The sequence below is a fragment of the Arachis hypogaea genome, chromosome 8 (assembly GCF_003086295.3).
Source record: "Arachis hypogaea cultivar Tifrunner chromosome 8, arahy.Tifrunner.gnm2.J5K5, whole genome shotgun sequence".
In the NCBI taxonomy this organism is placed as follows: Eukaryota; Viridiplantae; Streptophyta; class Magnoliopsida; order Fabales; family Fabaceae; genus Arachis; species Arachis hypogaea.
In genome coordinates, this window is record NC_092043.1 from 6823655 (window position 1) to 6845537 (window position 21883).

General features: G+C 32.0%; 3 protein-coding genes across 3 annotated transcripts; 1 reads left to right on the forward strand and 2 right to left on the reverse strand.

Annotated features, from left to right (window-relative positions):
- The first annotated feature begins 318 nt into the window (after positions 1-318).
- LOC112705870 (uncharacterized) lies at positions 319-2608 on the forward strand. The gene is made up of 7 exons (XM_025756865.3): positions 319-872; positions 961-1107; positions 1195-1293; positions 1372-1563; positions 1685-1804; positions 1947-2018; positions 2172-2608. The coding sequence occupies exons 1-7, from the start codon at positions 648-650 to the stop codon at positions 2394-2396; spliced, it is 1080 nt and encodes a 359-aa protein (XP_025612650.1). The 5' UTR covers positions 319-647; the 3' UTR covers positions 2397-2608.
- On the reverse strand, positions 2082-5318 carry LOC112705871 (rhodanese-like domain-containing protein 14, chloroplastic). Its single transcript, XM_025756868.3, has 6 exons — positions 4764-5318; positions 4604-4650; positions 4144-4236; positions 3892-4030; positions 3697-3799; positions 2082-2787 (listed from the first exon to the last, which is right to left on the reverse strand). The coding sequence occupies exons 1-6, from the start codon at positions 4948-4950 to the stop codon at positions 2673-2675; spliced, it is 684 nt and encodes a 227-aa protein (XP_025612653.1). The 5' UTR covers positions 4951-5318; the 3' UTR covers positions 2082-2672.
- A 10430-nt stretch (positions 5319-15748) lies between these two features.
- On the reverse strand, positions 15749-19700 carry LOC112705873 (uncharacterized). The gene is made up of 4 exons (XM_025756869.3): positions 18866-19700; positions 18701-18794; positions 18463-18589; positions 15749-16028 (listed from the first exon to the last, which is right to left on the reverse strand). The coding sequence occupies exons 1-2, from the start codon at positions 19376-19378 to the stop codon at positions 18771-18773; spliced, it is 537 nt and encodes a 178-aa protein (XP_025612654.1). The 5' UTR covers positions 19379-19700; the 3' UTR covers positions 15749-16028; positions 18463-18589; positions 18701-18770.
- Between the last annotated feature and the right edge of the window lie 2183 nt (positions 19701-21883).

Consider the following 21883-nt stretch of genomic DNA (forward strand, 5'->3'; position numbering starts at 1 on the left):
ATTTTACTTTGAAGACAATATTTATAATTATATTTTGGATGAAAATTTAGTTTATAATTATGTTTATTAGATATTTATAATTATAAAGATTTTAATGTTTGTGAATATAAAAATTATAATTTTTTATGCCTTTAAAAATTATAAATTTATTAAAATAATTGTGAAATTATATATTATTTAATAGTTCGCCAGTCCACAATTAAACAAAGTGGGTGCAAAATTTTAAGACCTCCTCACTAAATAAGATGGAATGAACCAACCCGCCACATCATATATTTTAAAGAAATGAAATGAGGAGTGTTAGGACCAGCATTTTTGTTAAATTCTTGCCAGCATTTAACCATAAAAAAATTGAATAATTTTATACCATTAAATACAATCTCATACCATTCAAAACACCATTGATAACTAAAAACCACAACATATACTAACATATACTAATATCTTAGACTTTCTCAAATGAAATACACCGCAAGACCCCAAAAAAAAAAAAAAGAAATACGATGCCAGTCGCCAAGTACGACGGCGTTTAGGCGGCAATAAAGCACGAGCTAGTCCTCCTCTCTTTCTCTGTTTCGTGCTTTACTTGCCGTTGCAGTGGCAGAGGCAGAAAAAAAAACAGAGCAAAGGAGAAAACTTCGAAGAAAATGGTGAAGCTCGCGGGAGCGTGGAAAAATGTGGTCTTCACATTCCGAAAGCCTTCTCTGCCAAACCATGGCGTTGTAGCTTCCTCGTGTTTCTGCACGCTCGCTGCTAAGCGGGTGGGAACTCACAGCGGAACCTTTCACTGCGACGAAGCACTCGCTTGCTTCATGCTTCGCCTTACCCAACACTTCTCCAATGCCCATATTCTAAGAACTAGAAACCCAAACGTAACTAACCTCCTCACATTTCCTTTTTCTGCTCTTTTTGTTTTTTGGTGCTACAAAAAAGAAATCTTGTTATTTTTTGCTTTGACAGGTTTTGGAAACACTTGATGCAGTAGTCGATGTTGGAGGCGTGTATGACCCTAAACGACACCGTTACGATCACCATCAAAGAGGCTTCGATGAAGTGTTGGGTCATGGCTTTGCCACTAAGCTAAGCAGCGCTGGCCTTGTCTACAAGGTGTTTGTCTCATTGTCTCACTTATTTATTCATATTTTATATTTGTATCCAAGTTAATACAATATATATGGTACTGAATCCATGCAGCATTATGGGTTGGAGATAATTGCAAAGGTGCTTCAGCTTGATGAAGGACACCCTCATGTACATCAGTTATATAAAGCTGTATACAGAAACTTTGTAGAGGTAACTAATTTTTCAGCGCATCTGTGGTTAAGTATATAATTTTCTCCAATTTTTTAGTGGATATGTGGTTAAATATAGGCAGTTGATGCTGTGGATAATGGAGTGAATCAATATGACATCGAAGAACCTCCAAAATATGTAATTAATACTAGCTTGTCCTCTAGAATAAAACGATTGAATTTAGATTGGATGTATTCTGATCAGTCACCTGAGAGAGAAAATGAGGCCTTTCATCGTGCAATGTCCCTGGCCGGTGATGAATTTTTGGATGTAAGTGAGACTTATTTGGAAGGTCCATGTTGATTTTGTACATTATGCTTGTACTGCGTCTCACATACCTCTCTCTGTTCTGGTCTGAAAAGGATTAATTTAATTCTTTTTCACACTACAGAATGTGAACTATTATGCAAAATCATGGTTACCGGCACGGTCGATTGTTATGAAGTGTCTTGCAGCAAGAGAAACTATTGATTCTAGTGGAGAAATCATAAAGCTGACTCGATCTTGTCCTGTAAGCATACAAGGCATATTTATGGATTCGCACAAATTTTTAGTACTTTCTCTTGGGATAATGGGAACTTTTTACTTATCATATTTGATTCTTGATAATATTCATTTTAATTACCTGAAACCTTTTCTCCCTTGTTCCTCAGTGGAAATTTCACATACATGAGCTTGAGAAGGAAATGGAAATTAGTCCTTCCATCAAATATGTTCTTTATCCGGTATGTATGTTTAACTGATTTAGTCAATGGCTGTTTAAGATTGATTGTACGCAAACTATCATATAGGAAGCAAATCCTTCTTCTCGTCATTTATTTAATGATTTTGTCCCTCTATTAAGAAAATTTTACATTGGAGACCTTTTTTACCTGTAGGATGATAGAAGCGAGAAGTGGAGACTGCAGGCAGTGGTAGTTTCACCTGCTAGATTCGAGAGCAGAAAACCATTACCATCCCCTTGGAGGGGTTTGGAGAATGACAAGCTCTCTGAGGTTGCTGGCATCCCAGGTTGTACATTTGTTCACATGAGTGGTTTTATCGGAGGAAATCAAACTTATGAAGGTGCTCTAGCTATGGCAAGAGCATCCTTAAAGGCTTAGGTAGTTCCTCTTTGATAAGATATACAAAGGAACAATAGAACCAAGTGTTTTAATTGAAGCAGTATGGTACATCATACAGAGAGGTTCAGAATCCTTAGTGTATGCATATCACTACATCTCAAAATGTAATCAAGGGAACCAGTCTTGACACATTTTCTTGTCAGTTCTAACACTATTTTTCCGAACTAGTTCAATGGTGACATTTCATTTCATTTGTTCTATAGGTATTTATCCATTTATGGGCACTCTCGTTATGGTCAAAACGTGGCCTTGGCTTCACTCATCTGAAACAGTAGGAAGACCCTCTTTAAACCATGAGTAAAGGCCTCCTTCTAGATGGAACACATTGGTAAAACCATTAAGGACCAGCACGTAAGCTGCTATCAGAGACCTATGAAAGAATTAAATGTAACTATTATAGCAACAGATTAGTGGTTTGAAGTTTACAATAATTTGTGAAAATCAAGCATAAATGTTGGAAATTAAACTAAACTTATCAATTACCAATAACCAAGTTGAAGAATTCAAGTTGCATTAGAACTCCTAGAGATTGCTAGAATGTTCATGAATGACAAGATTATTTACTCAAGTTGATAACAAATGGTGAAGGATGAAAATTTCATGAAAGAATGGACAAGAGTTGATTATGTTGCAAGAAGGTTATAGGAAATTATAGAAGTTTGACAAGTCAAAATTGATCAAATTATAAAAAGATAATCAAATTTTATGACTAGAGTTTATCAAAATTATGTAAGCATATTTATCTAGTAGTAAGACAAGTTGACTTGCTTATCAAGTAGCAAAGTAAGTTGGATTTTACATGCTTCTTCACCTCCATTATAACTTGCTCTTAGTTATCAAGAATTAATAATTTATTTGCAATAGAGAGTAGAAATATATCTTATTGTGTATAGTGGTATTTTTTTTCCTAGTATATTATTATGTTATTGTTGAGAAAAAATTATATAGAGGTTATGTTGTATTAAATGAGTGAGTAATCCTGAACAAATCAATTGTGGCTATTATACTTGCAAGAGTGATATGCCGCATGCTAACGAAACATTCATGTGACTTACTCTAGTCTTACATGCACGCAATGCAAGCTATTAATTAATTAACTACACAAATTCTTGTGCATTTCAGCCCCCGAATTATTAATTTGGAGTTTAGGGCTATGTTAAAATTCTGGATGGATTTCAATTTCATAGAATCAATCATTTATATTGTTACTAATAAAATAGTATTATTACTACCCTCTATACTCTGAAATGAATATATGAAGATGGAGAAAAGTTAGTACCTTGATTGTTGACCTTCTGGCAGATTTTGTGTTGGCTTCATTGTACCCCCTGATGAACAAGCTACTATTATCTTTGCATTTTTATCTAATTTTGATTCAACGGCTGCCATCAGCATAAACCAAATATTTCTTTAGATTCAGGAAACATGAAATGCATGCATTCAAGAAATGCATCATGTAGTGTATATCTCTTACTCTTTATGAACTCAGGGTTCTCTTCTGTACCAGAAAAAATACCAAAAAATGCAAATGCAGCACGCCTAGCAATGTCCCATGCAGTCCACTCTTTTATAAGCCTATATATTTGCACATTAATGGCATCTGGAGGATGAGCCTGCACAAATTCTCAAACCCAATGGTTTTTTATTTTCATCAGATTAGTGGAAATGAGAAGAATTGTACACATGAAACTAGATAAATGTGTGTGTAGGCACATTGTTCACTAACCTCTTTGAACTCTGCTTCAGGCCTTACATCAAGAATCACAAACTTATTCTCTTTCTGAAGGCGCAGAGCTTCCTTTACATCAACACTTCTTACCTGCAATTTCCATATTATCATACCATGCAACTCATTTACTCTGAATTTGATGATAAAAGTGGCATTTTACATTCCCTTATGTTTAACACAAATTATTAGGAAAAATGCATTAGACTTCTTTTTTAGATTGATGTGATATGATTATGAAATAGATTTTGCCTACCATTTTAACTTTACAGCAGTGCTCTTAGTTAGTTAAATATTTGGTATCATACTTTATCCTGTGATCTCTCTTGTAAGGTCATAGTTCTTTGAATATATTATAACTTGGGATCTAAATAAGGCATGGAATTTATGATGAAGCATAGAATACCATGACGATTATGTTCAAATAACACTTTATTCTGATAAGGAGAATGAGATATACCTTCTTTTCCAACAGAATTTCTCTTTTAACCTTCCAGTCTTCTTCAGCTAATATCACCAAGAAAAGTTTAAATAAAAAACTGGTTAATGCTCCTCAAATTGCTACCACAAACACAACTGGAATTCAGTGACAGTAACACAGAGAAAACTAATATTAATACCTGGTGATTTTGCTGGTTTTGTTGCTGCACAATGAATTGTTAACCCCCTTGCAATGTTCATCTGATTTAATCTCTGACCTGTTGTGTATCTGTGTGATTTCACACTCACCAACCATGAACTATGATCACGGTTTCCTTCAAAAGAAGGTACCAAAGGTTGTAGAGCAACCGATGTAAAAGCAGCCATCGTTTCAACTTTCGCGCTTAATAAACAACAGAGAAACAAACCAGCAGATAATTCTATATATATATATTTTTTTAGTGAGTTCAAATAAAAAATGATCTAGTTGATGGTCACTAGCTAGTTGAAGTTACTTGGAATATGAAGTGGCATATGCTTGAGTGTTATATGTAACAAGAACTTTTAGAAGCTTGTCGTTGTAAGACATAAATATCTGAGTATTCTGGATATTGAAGACTCGGAATCTGAATTTGTGGCTGATGTTTAGGACCCATTTACTTGGATAGGTTAATGTTTCCGCTTGTTATTTTTTACGTGGGAGAGAGAGAAGTGTATAACAAGAAGCTGTGAACAGAAGTGTGTTTCACATTGGTATGGGATGTACAAATCGGTGCATGTTTTATTATTTTTTTTCAAACAAACAATCACAAATCGGACGGTCCGATTTGTGAATTCGAAAAAAAAAATTTTTAATGTTGAAATCGAACCGTCCGATTTTTATTTTAAAAAATAAAAAAAAATAAAAAATACAAAACGGACCCTCCGATTTGTAGTTTATTTTTTTCTCCAAACAAATCGGACCCTCCGATTTGTAATTTATTTTTCTCTTCAAACAAATCGGACCGTCCGATTTGAATAAAACACCATATAAAAAAAAACACCCAATCTTCCAATAATAATGTATTACACATATATTTAAACAATACACAAAAAAAATTAGCCGTTTGTTTCCTTGTCATCATCCTTTTTTGCTTCTTTTCTCTTATTCATAGATATATTTTTATCAACAATAATGACTTAATTAAATTCAGTATTGTCCGTAATTCAATCAATTATCCTACTTTATATAATTTGAGAGAAAGACAAAGACTAAAAATAAAAAATGAGAGATAAAAATTGAAAAATTGAGATTGAAATAAATTTTAATATTATATTTAGTATAATGTGAAAGATAGAGATTGAAATAAAAATGAAGTTTTAGTTTAATATCTATAAAGAATAAAATTAAAATTAATTAATTAATTAAAATAAAAATATTTTAGGTATAAAATGTTATTAAAATTTCAGTTTCTTATTTTTAAAAAATTTTAATCTCTTACATCTTTATTTTTTAAAAATATTAAAATACTAAAATTTAAAAAAATTAAAATTAAAATTTTAATACCAATTTTTAAACAAACAAACATAAAACTAAATGTGAGTTTCTCAACCTTCTCCGTTCAATACCTCATAACAAAGCTACCATCTTGACACTTGCAATCTATCAAACTATTTTGAAACCTCGTGTTATGGTCTTACAGTCCAAGAGAAGATGATACTAAAAGTAAAATTATTGAAACCAATTTCTCATAATTATTTAATGTTTCTTGTTGAGCCAATTAATCATATATCTTCCTCTTAATATATATACATGAGGCACAAGTGGACTTGATGCTTCAGTGGCAGTAAATATCAATCTAATCTAAGTTACAAAATGGATGTCTTTTTGTCCTCACATATAAAACTATATATATGTTAAATTACATAATTAACCCAAAAAATGAGACTCTGTGTGTACGCTAAGATTGTAAAGGATCCTAATTGGTACCAAGTGTTAAACAGATCCAATGGTATAGGTTACATCATTTTCTTGTATTGCCAGATAACTAGCCAAATCATAAGTGTAGATTTTACATAATCTGTCTATTTTTTGAAGAAAAATGCATCACTGTTGTAAAATAAAAGATATATAAAATAAAGATGTATAAATAGAAGACTCTATTATTAATATAATTAGCTCAATAATTATTATATATATATAATAATATTATATGTTGTATTGTGTATATATATACAAAGATAAAAAAAAGTATTAAAAATAAAGAGAGAGAGAATTGCATTTGTTTATTGTTACTATCTCAATATAATAAAAATGGTTAATATTGCTATTAATATTATATGTAAAGAGTAATAGAAAATAGAATTTAAAATACTTATAAAATAAAAGAAGAGAAAGAATTGTAGTAGAAATACAAGGAGAAGAGTATTTGATTGCAGCATAAAAGAGGATTGATTTATTTGTATGAAAGGAAGGGAGAATAGTATTTTGTTCTGTTGTTATGTAACTTTCAGAGGCTTGGACCTCTATTTATAGATGTCCATAGGATAGATTTTCAAATGCTTATTAAAAGCATTCTTCCTTGAAAATACTACACCGCCCTTCATAAATGGGCATCCACGTAACAAATCTTATCTCAACACTCCCCCTTGGATGTCCATTTAGAATTATTGCCTCGTTAAAACCTTACTAAAGAAAAACCCAGTGGGAAAAAAACCTTAGTGAAGGAAAAAGAGTACAATATCCTTTAGTGATGGGGACTGCCTCATTAAAAACCTTGCCAAGAAAAACCCAATGAGAAAAAAAACCTGACCAAGGGAAAAAGAGTACAGTCTCCCCCTCTTGCCGACATCATTTAATGTCTCGAAATCGGCGCATTCCAATCTCATGTACCAATCTTTCAAAGGAGGATTTTGGGAGTGACTTTGTAAATAAATCTGCCAGATTGTCACTTGAACGGATCTGTTGGACATCAATTGTCCCTTGATTTTGAAGGTCATGAGTGAAGAAGAATTTGGGAGAAATATGCTTTGTTCTATCACCTTTGATGTATCCACCCTTAAGTTGAGCAATGCATGCTGTATTATCTTCAAACAGGACAGTTGGAGCTATCTTATGATCAATCAGTCCACATGATGATAGAATATATTGAATCAGACTCCTCAGCCAAAAACACTCGCGACTAGCTTCATGAATCGCCAGTATTTCAGCATGATTAGAGGATGTTGTAGCAATCGTCTGTTTCGTGGACCTCCAAGATATAGCTGTACCACCATATGTGAACAGGTATCCTGTTTGAGATCTCCTTTTATGTGGATCAGACAAGTATCCGGCATCTGCATAGCCAACTAGTTGTGACTTGGATCCATAGGGATAAAACAATCCCATATCAACTGTTCCATGAAGATATCGAAAAATTTGTTTGATTCCACTCCAATGTCTTCTGGTTGGAGAGGAACTATATCTTGCTAGTAAATTCACAGCAAATGATATGTCAGGTCGCGTATTATTAGCAAGATACATTAGCGCTCCAATGGCACTAAGATATGGTACTTCAGGACCAAGGATATCTTCATTTTCTTCTTTAGGACGGAATTGATCCTTTTTCACATCCAAGGATCTTACGATCATTGGTGTACTTAATGGATGTGACTTATCCATATAAAATCTTTTCAAGATCTTTTCTGTGTATGTTGTTTGATGAATAAAGATCCCACTTTTTATATGCTCGATCTGCAGGCCGAGACAAAACTTAGTCTTTCCAAGATCTTTCATCTCAAACTCTTCTTTTAGAATTTTTATAATTGTTGGAATCTCTTCAGGAGTCCCAATGATATTTAAATCATCAACGTACACAGCAATTATAACGAATCCAGATGCAGATTTCTTTATGAAAACACATGGGTAGATATCATCATTCTTGAATCCGTTTTTGGCCAGATACTCAGTAAGACGATTATACCACATTCGTCCAGATTGCTTTAGACCATATAAAGATCTTTGCAATTTGACTGAGTATAACCCTTGCGAATATTCATTGGATGGTTTAGATATCTTTAGTCCTTCAGGGACTTTCATATAGATATCCCGATCTAATGAGCCGTACAAATAGGCTGTTACCACATCCATTAAATGCATATGCAGTTTATGATATGCAGATAAACTGACCAAATAACGCAATGTTATCGCATCCACTACAGGAGAATACGTTTCTTCATAATCTATACCGGGCCTTTGTGAAAAACCTTGTGCCACAAGTCGGGCTTTATAGCGCACAACTTCATTTTTCTCATTTCGTTTTCTCACAAATACCCACTTATATCCAACAGGTTTTACATCTTCAGGTGTACGGACTACCGGTCCAAAGACTTCACGTTTTGCAAGTGAGTCTAATTCAGCCTTCATGGCTGCTTCCCATTTTGGCCAATCATTTCTTTGTCGACATTCTTCAACTGATCTTGGCTCAATATCCTTACTTTCATGCATGATATTTAATGCCACATTATATGCAAATATTTCATTGACAATTGTCTTATTTCGGTCCCATTTCTCTCCTGTAAAGACATAATTTATCGAGATCTCGTCATTTTCACAATTTTCAGGTACCTGAACGTCTTCTGACGTTATATCAGAATTTTGGACAACTTCAGGTGTCTTTACTATGTCTTTTTCAACAGGAATATTATTTACCTCTTTTCTCTTTCGAGGATTTTTGTCTTTGGAACCGACAGGCCTGCCACGCTTCTGGCGTGTATTTGCTTCCGTGGCTATTTGCCCTACTGGGACATCAATTCGAATTGGGGCATTTTCCGCCCTGCCACGCTTCTGGCGTGAATTTGCTTCAGTGGCTACTTGTCCTACTGGGACGTCAATTCGAATTGAGGCATTTTCCGCTGGTATGTAAGATTTGGTTATCCTCTTTGTATCAGAAAATGCATCAGGCAATTCATTTGCTATTCTTTGCAAATGTATAATCTTTTGAACTTCCAGTTCACATTGCCCTGATTGAGGATCTAAATGCATCAACGATGATGCATTCCAATTAAGTTCCTTTTCAGGAAGCTTACTCTCTCCCCCTAATGTTGGAAATTTTGATTCATCAAAATGACAATCCGCAAACCGGGCTTTAAACACATCACCAGTTTGTATCTCAAGATACCTCACTATAGAGGGAGAATCATATCCAACATATATCCCCAATTTTCTTTGGGGTCCTATTTTGGTGCGATTAGGTGGTGCAATGGGAACATATATCGCACACCCAAATATTCTTAAATGGGAAATATTTGGCTGCTGGCCAAAAGCTAATTGTATAGGAGAGAATTGATGATAACTCGTTGGCCTCAAACGAATAAGTGCTGCGGCATGTAAAATAGCATGCCCCCAAACCGAGGTTGGGAGATTTGTTCTCATAAGCAAGGGTCTAGCAATTAATTGGAGGCGCTTAATAAGTGATTCTGCTAACCCATTTTGTGTGTGAACATAAGCTACTGGATGTTCAACACTTATTCTATTAGCTATACAATAAGCATCAAAAGCTTGGGAAGTAAATTCACCAGCATTATCAAGACGAATTGCTTTAATTGGATTTTCTGGAAATTGTGCTTTTAATCGAATAATTTGAGCCAGTAATCTCGCAAACGCCAGGTTGCGAGAAGATAATAAGCACACATGTGACCATCTCGAAGATGCGTCTATCAGGACCATAAAATATCTAAAATATCCACATGGTGGATGAATAGGTCCACATATATCACCTTGAATCCTTTCTAGGAATTCAGGGGACTCAAATCCAATCTTTACTGGTGATGGCTTTAAAATTAGCTTTCCCTGAGAACATGCAGCACAACAAAATTCACTAGTTTTAAGAATCTTCTGGTTCTTTAGTGAATATCCATGAGAGTTTTCAATAATTCTCCTCATCATGGTTGTTCCCGGATGACCCAATCGGTCGTGCCAAGTTATGAATTTATTTGGGCTAGTAAACTTCTGGTTTACAGTGGCATGTGATTCAATTGCACTAATCTTGGTATAATACAACCCAGATGAAAGTGAGGGTAATTTTTCTAATATAACTTTCTTATTTGAATCATGAGTTGTGATATATAAATACTCATGATTTCCCTCATTCATAGTTTCAATATGATATCCATTTCGTCGAATATCTTTAAAGCTCAACAAGTTTCTTCGAGACTTGGTAGACAACAGTGCATTATTTATTATAAGTTTTGTTCCTCCAGGAAACAAAATTATAGCTCTTCCGGAGCCTTCTATCACATTGCCTGAGCCAATAATAGTGTTAACATATTCCTCTTTTGGCACAAGATGGGTAAAATATATATCACTTTTGAGAATAGTGTGCGAACTTGCACTATCCGCAAGGCATACATCTTCATTACATATCCTTGCCATTCTTCAAAAACAAATAATAATAAAATGAGTAGTATGCACAGTTAAATTGAATACTTGATCAGAATTATTTTTCTAAGAAACACTGTACATAAAATAATGTCATATACTAAAATTTTATTTTAAAATTTGACACATTTAATAATTTTAAAATTCATATTAATATTTCATTATTTATGTACATCACATTTGAAACTTAAATACATAGAAAATAAAACTTAACAATAAGTTCTTTACATTATTTATTTACATATGTACTTCACAATCCCACATATTAAACTATTCCATCATTGATCAGATGACCAATATTTCCTTCAGGGTCCTCAAAGAAATCAGATACATCATAATGAGTGGTGGAGTTCTCAGCATCATTTGAAACAAAATTTGTTTCCTTTCCTTTGTCGTTCTTTTTCAAAGATGCCTGGTAAAGATCGACTAGGTGCCTTGGGGTACGACAGGTACGTGACCAATGGCCCTTTCCACCACAGCGGAAACACTTCTCCTCGGTTGATTTATTCTGCCCGATATTCCTTTCTTTATCCCACTTCTGGTGAGATCCTCTCTTTTGAACATAATTCTTTTTCCTTCCATAATTTTTCTTGTTATTAAAAGCTTGCCATTTACCTCTTCTGGGGTAATGATTTGCCGCATTTACTTGAGGAAATGGGGCGGCGCTAGCTGGGCGCGCTTCATGATTTTTCAATAACAACTCATTGTTGCGTTCAGCAACAAGAAGGCAAGAAATTAACTCAGAATATTTTTTAAACCCTTTTTCTCGATACTGCTGCTGCAGGAGCACATTCGAGGCATGGAAGGTTGAGAAAGTTTTCTCCAACATATCATGATCAGATATCTTTTCCCCACATAATTTCATTCGTGAGGTGATTCGAAACATTGCAGAATTATATTCATTTATAGATTTAAAATCTTGTAGACGCAAGTGCGTCCATTCATATCGGGCCTGAGGAAGTATCACCGTTTTCTGATGATTATACCTTTCTTTGAGGTCTTTCCAAAGATCTGCAGGATCTTTTAATGTAAGATATTCATTTTTCAATCCCTCGTCAAGATGACGACGAAGAAAAATCATGGCTTTGGCTTTATCCTTCTGGGATGCATTATTTTCAGCCTTAATGGTATCTCCAAGATCCATTGAATCAAGATGGATTTCAGCATCTAGTATCCATGATAAATAATTGTTTCCAGATATATCAAGAGCATTGAATTCAAGATGAGAGAGTTTCGACATAATGAAAATATTACCTGAGTCTTCCTAAAGATTTGATCAGAGTCTCGTGCTGATAACTTGTTGTAAAATAAAAGATATATAAAATAAAGATGTATAAATAGAAGACTCTATTATTAATATAATTAGCTCAATAATTATTATATATATATATAATAATATTATATGTTGTATTGTGTATATATATACAAAGATAAGAAAAAGTATTAAAAATAAAGAGAGAGAGAATTGCATTTGTTTATTGTTACTATCTCAATATAATAAAGATGGTTAATATTGCTATTAATATTATATGTAAAGAGTAATAGAAAATAGAATTTAAAATACTTATAAAATAAAAGAAGAGAAAGAATTGTAGTAGAAATACAAGGAGAAGAGTATTTGATTGCAGCATAAAAGAGGATTGATTTATTTGTATGAAAGGAAGGGAGAATAGTATTTTGTTCTGTTGTTATGTAACTTTCAGAAGCTTGGACCTCTATTTATAGATGTCCATAGGATAGATTTTCAAATGCTTATTAAAAGCATTCTTCCTTAAAAATACTACACCGCCCTTCATAAATGGGCATCCACGTAACAAATCCTATCTCAACAATCACAAGATTTTCTTTCAGATTGGATCCCTTTATATTCAAATTATAAAAGCTAAGTAATTAGTGCTCAAATGATTTTGAATAAATTATTTGATGTATTTTATGTCAATACTCAATACATAAAACTGGAAGTTAATCCGTTTTTCTCAGCAGATAAGATTGAATAATGAAATAAAATGAAAATTAGTTAACCAATATATTAAAGCATTTACAAGTTTAGACACGACTAGTGAGTTATTTATCTATTTATCTACTTAATATACTAAAATTGAATTTTCCTCTAATTAATAAAAGTAACGTGTCGATCTCTCGTGAGTCCGTTTTCCCTTCAAAATAATAAAATTTTCCATCTATTCCAAATTATTTTATAAAAAATATCTTTATTATAATTATATTATAATTAATATTTAATGAATAATATATAATTATAGTAATTTAGAAACATATCTTCATTATAATTATATCAAATCAATATTTAATACACTATTAAACTACTTTTCAATTATCAATTAAAAATATAATAATAATAATAATAATAATAATAATAATAATAATAATAATAATATACGATAATGATATGATAATAGCACCAGTCGTGGTAATCATGATAAGAATATTTGATTCTAATCATAAAATGATCAAATCTTATAATATTAATAACGCAAATTTGATTTTAAATATTTTTAGTTATTTTAATTATATTAATTATAAAAATATTGATATAATTTTAATTCTTATTCATTATTCAAGAATAATAATAATAATAATAATAATAATAATAATAATAATAATAATAATAATAAATTGTAATTGATAAAACTGAATTTATCACGTGGGTAAAGTAACAACTTTAAATTATAATAATTTATCACGGGTAATTGTAAAAATTATAATAGGGTTATGTAAAATTATTTTTAGCATTAGCATATAATAATTATAAAAGTTATTTTTTTATTACTTTAACCCATTATAATTCTATTTTTTTATGATATTTATTTCAAATATTTTAAGTTATTAAATCCGTCCATGATAATATATCTTTACCCCCTTTCTATTTTAATCTGTGTATATTAGGTGTAATATTCTTATTTATTGTTTGAGATTTCTCTAATCATGATAGAAGATAATGATTCTAATTATGATATGATAAAATTATATAATTTTAATAAAACTAATATATGATGCATAATTAATGTATTTAATAAAAAATTACCTTAATAATAAATAATTTACATATTTATTTTTATTTTACTAAAGTCTATATATAATGTTTTTCTGTGGTACATGAATCTAAATTTGAGAGTCAACTCATAATTTTATATTTTTTACTACTTCATAGAATAAGAATGTATTCTTAGTTTTTTATTGAAATTGATCATTTTAAGGTACAATTTATAATTTTTTATAATATTTTTCATATATTCATTCTATTATATTATTCTTTTGATAATTTATTAATTGTTGTTACTCTAAGTTATTCTTATCGTCTAATGTTCCAATTCGATTGTCTTTTGCCACAATCGTTTACAATGCATCACATCCATGAAATACCTCATCGAATTGTCTTCACTGATTCGGGTTCAACTACATAGATGTAAGCGTTCAAAGAAGGGGCAATAATCTCTACTCTACCGAAGAATGGTTGGATCTATTCACCTATTATGACCAATATAATAGAATGTGGTTAAAGTTAGCTTTCTTGGGAGGAGCTCGATTTTTGATTGAGGAATTGTTTCCATGGAACTTTATATGGCAAGTTAAAGTTTCATCCCCTCCATATTTTTTACATCTGCCCAAAGATCTTCGAAGTGGAGCACATAATGAGATTGAATTCTCTCAGTTTAAGTTCAATTTTGCTAAATTCGTGACAAACTCGGATATATAATTTCAACGATTGGTAATATATTTAAATTTTCTTATTTTAAACTTTTCGTTATTAGAATACTTTTATAACATATTGTGATTTTTGTTCAGAAAGTATCGGCTTTCTTTTGCATGCATGCAATGCCATTTAGGGGAATAAGGGTTAGTTTGGTTTCTCGGTGTGGCAATTCTATACCTTGCCGCATTGCATGTATAGCGGATGATGAAGCTTATTTAACACGAGGATGGTCTGAATTTACACAAATTCTAAATGTTCAAACTTACTATGTTATTTCAGTTGGTTATCGTTACGAGAATGACTTTATTCTATACGTGACTAAGGACTAGAATAGAATCAATATTGTTTAAGTAATTTGGTTTTAATATTAGTATTTGATTAAATTAGTATTAGATAATTTAAAATTATTGTTTCAATTTATATATTATGAGTATTTTTTGTGGATGTGCTATTTTTAAATATTTTAATAAAATGAAGTAGTATCAGATATATTTAAGTTCATTTTTATCCTTTATTTCTTTAATTGTTTTTTCATTATATTCGAAAAAAATCTCTATTTAAACATATATTAAATCGTTGACCTAAACACAATTTTTTTCCGATAAAAACAGATTTTATCAAGAAAAAAATAATGAAACATGCATCTTTTGATGATATGTACAAAGTGTAATAGAAATAAAGTAAATAATATGTTATAATAATATCTTTAATTGTATTATAATTAACTCATAAATAATGTATAATTATATTATTTTGAGAAAATATTTTTATTATAATTATATCAAATTAATATTTAATATATTATTAAACTAATTATCAATTAATGATATTTTTTATTTTAATAATAATAATAATAGTCTATCCTTTTATTAAAACACTCATTTAACTGAATTAATCTAAATATTTACTGAAGATAAAGGATGAATTTGTGTTTTGAATATATATTCTTTCTGTATTAATATACATATGCATGTTGTAACACCCTAACTACCAAAACTCACGCTTCCGGCAGCGCAACTCTGATAGCTCGGACATTACGACAACACTTATACTATTTAATATAGAATATGAGCCTGTTTAAAAACTTTAAACCGCAATACCATTCCCAAAAATACTTTCGCCATACAACGTACGTCCATACATACCATACAACTTACAGAAACTCATAAAGAGTACATCCATATATATATACATACATATATATAAATAATATTACAAACATTATCCAGTACAATTCCTATCCCTCTCACAGAATATATCAAGATAAAGATGAGGGTACAAAAATAATAATCTAAAGCAATACAGAGCATCTCAATAACAAATAATTAAACTCCTCATAACTTCTGCGCCCAAATCCTGAAAGAGAAAAAAATGTAGGGGGTGAGAACATCATCCTCGAAAGGGTTCTCAGTAGAGGGTTTTTTGGGAATTACTGTAATAGAATACATGAAGATAAACCGTACCAGTGATTAATAACCATCTTATGCCTCTTTTCAAAAATAACAGTTTACAATAAAAGTAAAGTCAGAAATCTTTTCTGAAAGAGGAACTGTTCAATTCTCAAAACATCAAAGCATTTCAAAAAGGTTTATCTATACTGAACCAAAATAACCTTTCATATCTTATTCCAAAGCAGAACCACAAAACCGAAATCAACCATTGGTCCATCTCATTCAACCACGGCCCTAGGCCCAAACAATCCAACCACAACCAATCCACCACAATCCAACAGAGTTCCAGATGCAAACACAAGTAGGAAGATGCAAACACAAACAAACAGTTATTGCAAGTAGAACAATTAGCAGTTAATCACATAGGCAAACCAAGTACAATATGCATACCCAAACAATGTCACATAGATGCATATGATGCATGCCTGTCCCTAGTGGTTGATGATATCATCTGTCGGTTATAGAGCCAACCCGACAAGTCCTGGTAGCTAACCATTGGACTGTCCCTCTGTCGCGCATCCCCAACTCGAGTTATACTCATCATAAATTTGATCATAAACATGATCTATATCCATCACCCTCACTGGTGAATATTTCGGGGGCGAGCTCATCCGGGACTTTCACAGTGCCCGGCCACACTTACGACATAGGGTCAACAGAGTATCAAGTCTCAACCTGGAGCACGTGGTGGCTAGCCACTGCTACTACCCAGGGAAACTCGTATCTCAGATAGTGGAAGTGCAAATCACAATTATCAATAATTCAGCATATACATGCATTCATTCTCATCCGTGGATCAACATCCATCTCAGCCATCCGGCTCACGGTTCAGTCCAGAACCAGCCAATATTAATAATCACACACAGTCATTCCGGCTCACAGTTCAATCCAGAACCAGCCAATATTCATATCATTCAAAGCCATTCCGGCTCACAACAAAACAGCACTTCTACATTCAAAATCATCAAATTCATGAAATCGGCATTTAAGCCATAAATCATTTTCTCAATTCATTTCACTTTGAAATCAAGTTTCAACTCTTTTCATCCTTGGCTTTAGAAATCTCGTTTCTCAAATCATCTCAGGCTCATAAGCCAATTTACTCAAAGTGAGTCCCTTTTTTAAAACAAAGCCACTCTCGGCATTTTCTTTCTAAAACTTCCAGAACCATGGAAAGGTAAAAGATTTATTTCAAAGTATTCAAAATCACCCACCTAACAATGGAATTTTATAACAAAATTTCTCGGCAGAGTCCCAAGTCTTTAGGGAAGGTCAACCTATATCAATTCCTTAAAATTCATTATAACCCTTAAAGTCATAGATTCTCGGTTCAAGTAAATAAAACGGAATTTATTATGAAACCGACACATAAATCACAAGTTCCAACCCGGTCCAAAAATTAACTCATTTGAACGGAACCGGTTCATTTGAATCAAACCACTTTCAGGTTTCTTTTTGGAAGTCATTTTTCTAGCTCTTCCAAAATGCCTCAAACTTAATTACTCAATCAAAAGTATGATTTCCTTTAAAACCACTAAAAGTTCCTTTTTATATAAAAATCAATATTAGAGCATCATTCTTTCCTTCAGTGATTCAAACTGTACAAATAGTCATTTCTAAATAAGCCGAACTCAACGCATAAGTTCACTAAATGAATTAAGCTTGAAAACATAAATATTCTCTTAATAAATCAAATAATACAATTTCTCAATTCCAACCCTTTTTAAATAACCTTTCAAACAAGACTGAGAGTTTATAGAAATTTCGGCAGCACCTCCCCTAAAACTTGGACTTTTGCCACCCGGTTCGGGTCCCAACTAAACCGTTCCTCATTCCTTTTCAACAACACAAAACCAGAAAATCAATTCAAAGTAAGCTAAATCCAACAATCGCCTCAGTGGCGTACCTCAAGGATACCATTTCAAAATTAACTCAATATCAATCGATTTAACTCATGTCCAAAGCTTTAAAGAATCGGTTCAGCAATAAATCATTTATCAAAACCAAAATTAATTAAAGCAACCCAGGCTGAATTTCAAGAGTATTCTATCTTTCACATCATCAAAATAATTGACTCAATTCAAACCAATCCTCAACAGATTAAACTCATATTTCAAATCTCTAAAGAATCAACTTGGACGGCATTATGTTTCACAAAACCACACAACAGTTCGTTCATCAGAACCAAATAATAATCCATTCAAACATATAATTACATTCATCCAGGATAATCAACATCACATAAGGCTTATACAATCACCAAATACATTATCTCACATCAGTACCCATATGTAATAATTCCGGCATATAAAATATAGTTTTTTGGAAAGCGCCCCTACCTCAAAACGCAAAACCATAGCCCAAACGCGTCACAGAATCCTTTCTGCCTCGACCCAAAATCAACAATCAAAATCCCGGCAGCCAAAACCTCGGTTCCAAGCCACTTTCGCAACAGTCTCAACAACTCTAATCGCAACATACAACAACCGAACTCAATCTTATAGCAATTAACACTACAAACCTCAGCGTATGATAACAGAATAGTAACCAAAAGACTTTCAAACTGAAAACACTTACCGAACCGAAGGAGGAACGGCTGAACCGAAACAGCGGCGATCTCCAAATCGGTTCGGCGGCAACCCGGCAGTCAGCCCCAAGCAGCAGCGGCGATCTGAACCACACATAGCAATGATGAAGTTCCAGGAAACTCAACAGAAGGGAAACTCAACTTAAAAGCCTTACCGGCAGAATTTTCCGGCGACGGCAGCGGGGTCTCAAGTGATAGAAACGGCCAGAGGCTCCGGTGTGGTTCCGGCAGCCACAACCACTTCTGCGGCAGCCATTCACGACAGGCGATGACCACTGTAGCAGCTGGCTGGACGGCGGCAGCTTCTGACGGCAGCAAGGGCGGCGGAATAACCTACCGCCATCGCGCATCACCCTCTCTGTAAGCTCCCTCCTGCGCGTTCTCCTCCCATTCATGCCTCCAACGGCACCGACGACGGCAGCTTCTGTGGCGACGGCAAGGAGGTTCGGCGACGGCAAGGAGGTCCGGCGACGGTGGCTCAGGCGGAGATGGCTTCCCCTGTCGCGCTCTCCCTCTCTCCCTGCTGTGCAAAAACTCCGATTTCTCTCTCCTTCTGTGCCTGCCGGCGGTGATAAGGTGGCAACGGCAAACCCTAGCAGTGGCGGCGGCACGGCGTGGACGCGGTGGTGATGGAGACGCGGCGGCCCCGAGCCCGCGACCACCCACATTCACGAGCCAACCCCTTCTCGATTCTGTTCTCCCTAGCGACGGCGCAATCGGCGCTGTGGTGGTGGCAAACGGGAGCGCGATCGACGGCGAGCTAGACGTGGTGGCAGAGCGCGGCTGGCCGGCGAGCTGCTGCTTGCCCGGTGCTCTTTCTTCCTCCGGATCTCCTTTTCCCTTATTCCCCTTTTCGTTTTCTTTGCTTCTTTCTTTCAGGGATAACAAAGGAAACTGTGTGTTGAACTTGTGAAGGAGAAAGAGAACTCAGTGGCTGAAGGGGTTAAGTTAGGGAAGGTTTCATTTTGAAATTAGGGTTAAGAGCATTATGGTAATTTCACATAAAATTGGGAATAATATAGTAATTGAAACCCAAATTAAATTCAACACTATTTGTACATAGAAAATATTATTTGTTCATCAATTTCACAAATTATTTTCAATAAAATGCCTAAATCCAAAAATTAGAAATAATATACTTAATTTCTTCATTTTCCAAAATAGCAGTAATAATATTTAAAATATTACTTATCTAATCCAAATCATATAAAATCCTTATTATTTCATAACTATCAACTTTATACTTTAAATATAGAAAATAATTCAATAATTATAAAATTGGATAATAATCATAACTTATCTCAAATCCAATAAATCAAAACTTGCCTTAATTATCTATAATAAAATAATCTCTGAAATTAAGGCTATAAATAACTGTAGGATTTGAGACTTGCTCATAATAAGACTTTTCAAAGATTCTAGGTCTTACACATGTCATCTCCATATTTATTTTTTAGATCACTCAATTTTCATTAAACGTAATAAAAATCATAAAAATCAGTAAATAATTACTTGAATTTTTCTTTATTTCTATATATAGACTTTATTTTTTTATATAATACAGTTTATATCCATTTATTTATATTTTTATATAAAAATAATATTATATATATTTATATATTACTTTTTTTAGCTCATTCTTATCAATATTGGTATATAATTAATATAGATAATATATATTAAATAAATATTTTTATTAAATTAATTATTACAATTGATACATGTAAATAACATAAGAATAACCTAATTATAGCAAGAATTTTTATTAAAATAATTGACTAATAATTTGAATATAATTAATATAGTATGATTGAGAGTATATGACAATTATAGCAATTATATCAATTTTAAGCATAATTAACGTGACTTCATAATAATAATTCACGTGACTAATAACCTATTATGCAATAATAATAATAATAATAATAATAATAATAATAATAATAATAATAGTTTCAAATTCATATAATTGATATAATTGATATAGTTCTAATCAGTATATAATAATAATAATAATAATAATATTATATGGACATAAGGTAGATTAATTAGTTAACCAAATAAATTTAGATTATGAAGTTTTATTTTCAGCCAAATTTTTAATCATTTATCTACTTAATATACTAAAATTGGGTTTTTTCTCAACTAATGAAAGTGAGGTGTCAATTTCTCATGAATCCATTTTTTCTCCAAAATGGATGCACTATTTTCTCTTCTAAGTTTATTTTATAAAAATATCTTTATTATAATTATACTATAATTAGCATTTAAGTAATAATGCATAATTATACTAATTTAAAAAAGATCTTTATCATAGTTATATAAAATCAATATTTAATGTATTATTAAACTACTTATCAATTATCAATCAGAAATATTTTTAATCATTTTAATTATAATTATAATAATAATTATTATAATAATATGATAATTATATAATAATGGCACCGATTATTAATAACCAATTTATATTTCTCTAAATAAATTTATTTTAGAAAAATATTTTTATTATAATTATATTACAATATTATAATTAATATTTAATGAATAATGTATAATTGTACTAATTCAAGAAAATATCTTTGTCATCCATCTATTTTATCTATTATATCTATTTTATTATATAAAAATCTTATTTTTGCACTTAATGATAGAACTAATGTGGCATGCTTTTGAGGTGTTTCTTAATTTATTTTATTTAATTCGTTAAAGTAAATCAATTATAATTAATTAATTATATCAATTAATTAATTTAATTAGACATTTAAATCTCACTATTTATTATAATTTATATGAATTAATTAATTATAATTAATTATATCAATTAATTAATTTGATTAATTATATTAATTATTTGATTTGATTGGAATAAATATCAAATTATTTAATAAATAATAATATGATAATAAAATATATAAATTAATTTAATTATTTTTTTTTCAATACCATCTATTTATACAAGATCAAATGTTATTTATTCATTCACTCTCTTTCCTCTCTCTCTCTTACTCCCTCCCTCCCTGTCACGCTTTCTCGTATTTAAGGTACAATTTTTGTAATTTATTTATTTTTTGTTTTTTTTTAATTTTATCTTTATCTATACATTTCATTTTTTATATTTTTTAAATTTTTATTTATTTTAATTATATTGCTTATTATTAGGCGCATACTTT

Coding starts and splice junctions, on each gene's coding strand:
- LOC112705870 (XM_025756865.3), top strand. CDS start 648: ATGGTGAAGCTCGCGGGAGCGTGGAAAAATGTGGTCTTCACATTCCGA. Junction 1,108..1,194: donor GCGCTGGCCTTGTCTACAAG/GTGTTTGTCTCA, acceptor GAATCCATGCAG/CATTATGGGTTGGAGATAAT. Junction 1,564..1,684: donor CCGGTGATGAATTTTTGGAT/GTAAGTGAGACT, acceptor TTCACACTACAG/AATGTGAACTATTATGCAAA.
- LOC112705871 (XM_025756868.3), bottom strand. CDS start 4,950: ATGGCTGCTTTTACATCGGTTGCTCTACAACCTTTGGTACCTTCTTTT. Junction 4,237..4,603: donor AAATTCTGTTGGAAAAGAAG/GTATATCTCATT, acceptor TGGAAATTGCAG/GTAAGAAGTGTTGATGTAAA. Junction 4,031..4,143: donor CTGAAGCAGAGTTCAAAGAG/GTTAGTGAACAA, acceptor GAATTTGTGCAG/GCTCATCCTCCAGATGCCAT.
- LOC112705873 (XM_025756869.3), bottom strand. CDS start 19,378: ATGTGGGTGGTCGCGGGCTCGGGGCCGCCGCGTCTCCATCACCACCGC. Junction 18,795..18,865: donor GTCGCCGGAAAATTCTGCCG/GTAAGGCTTTTA, acceptor TGTGTGGTTCAG/ATCGCCGCTGCTGCTTGGGG.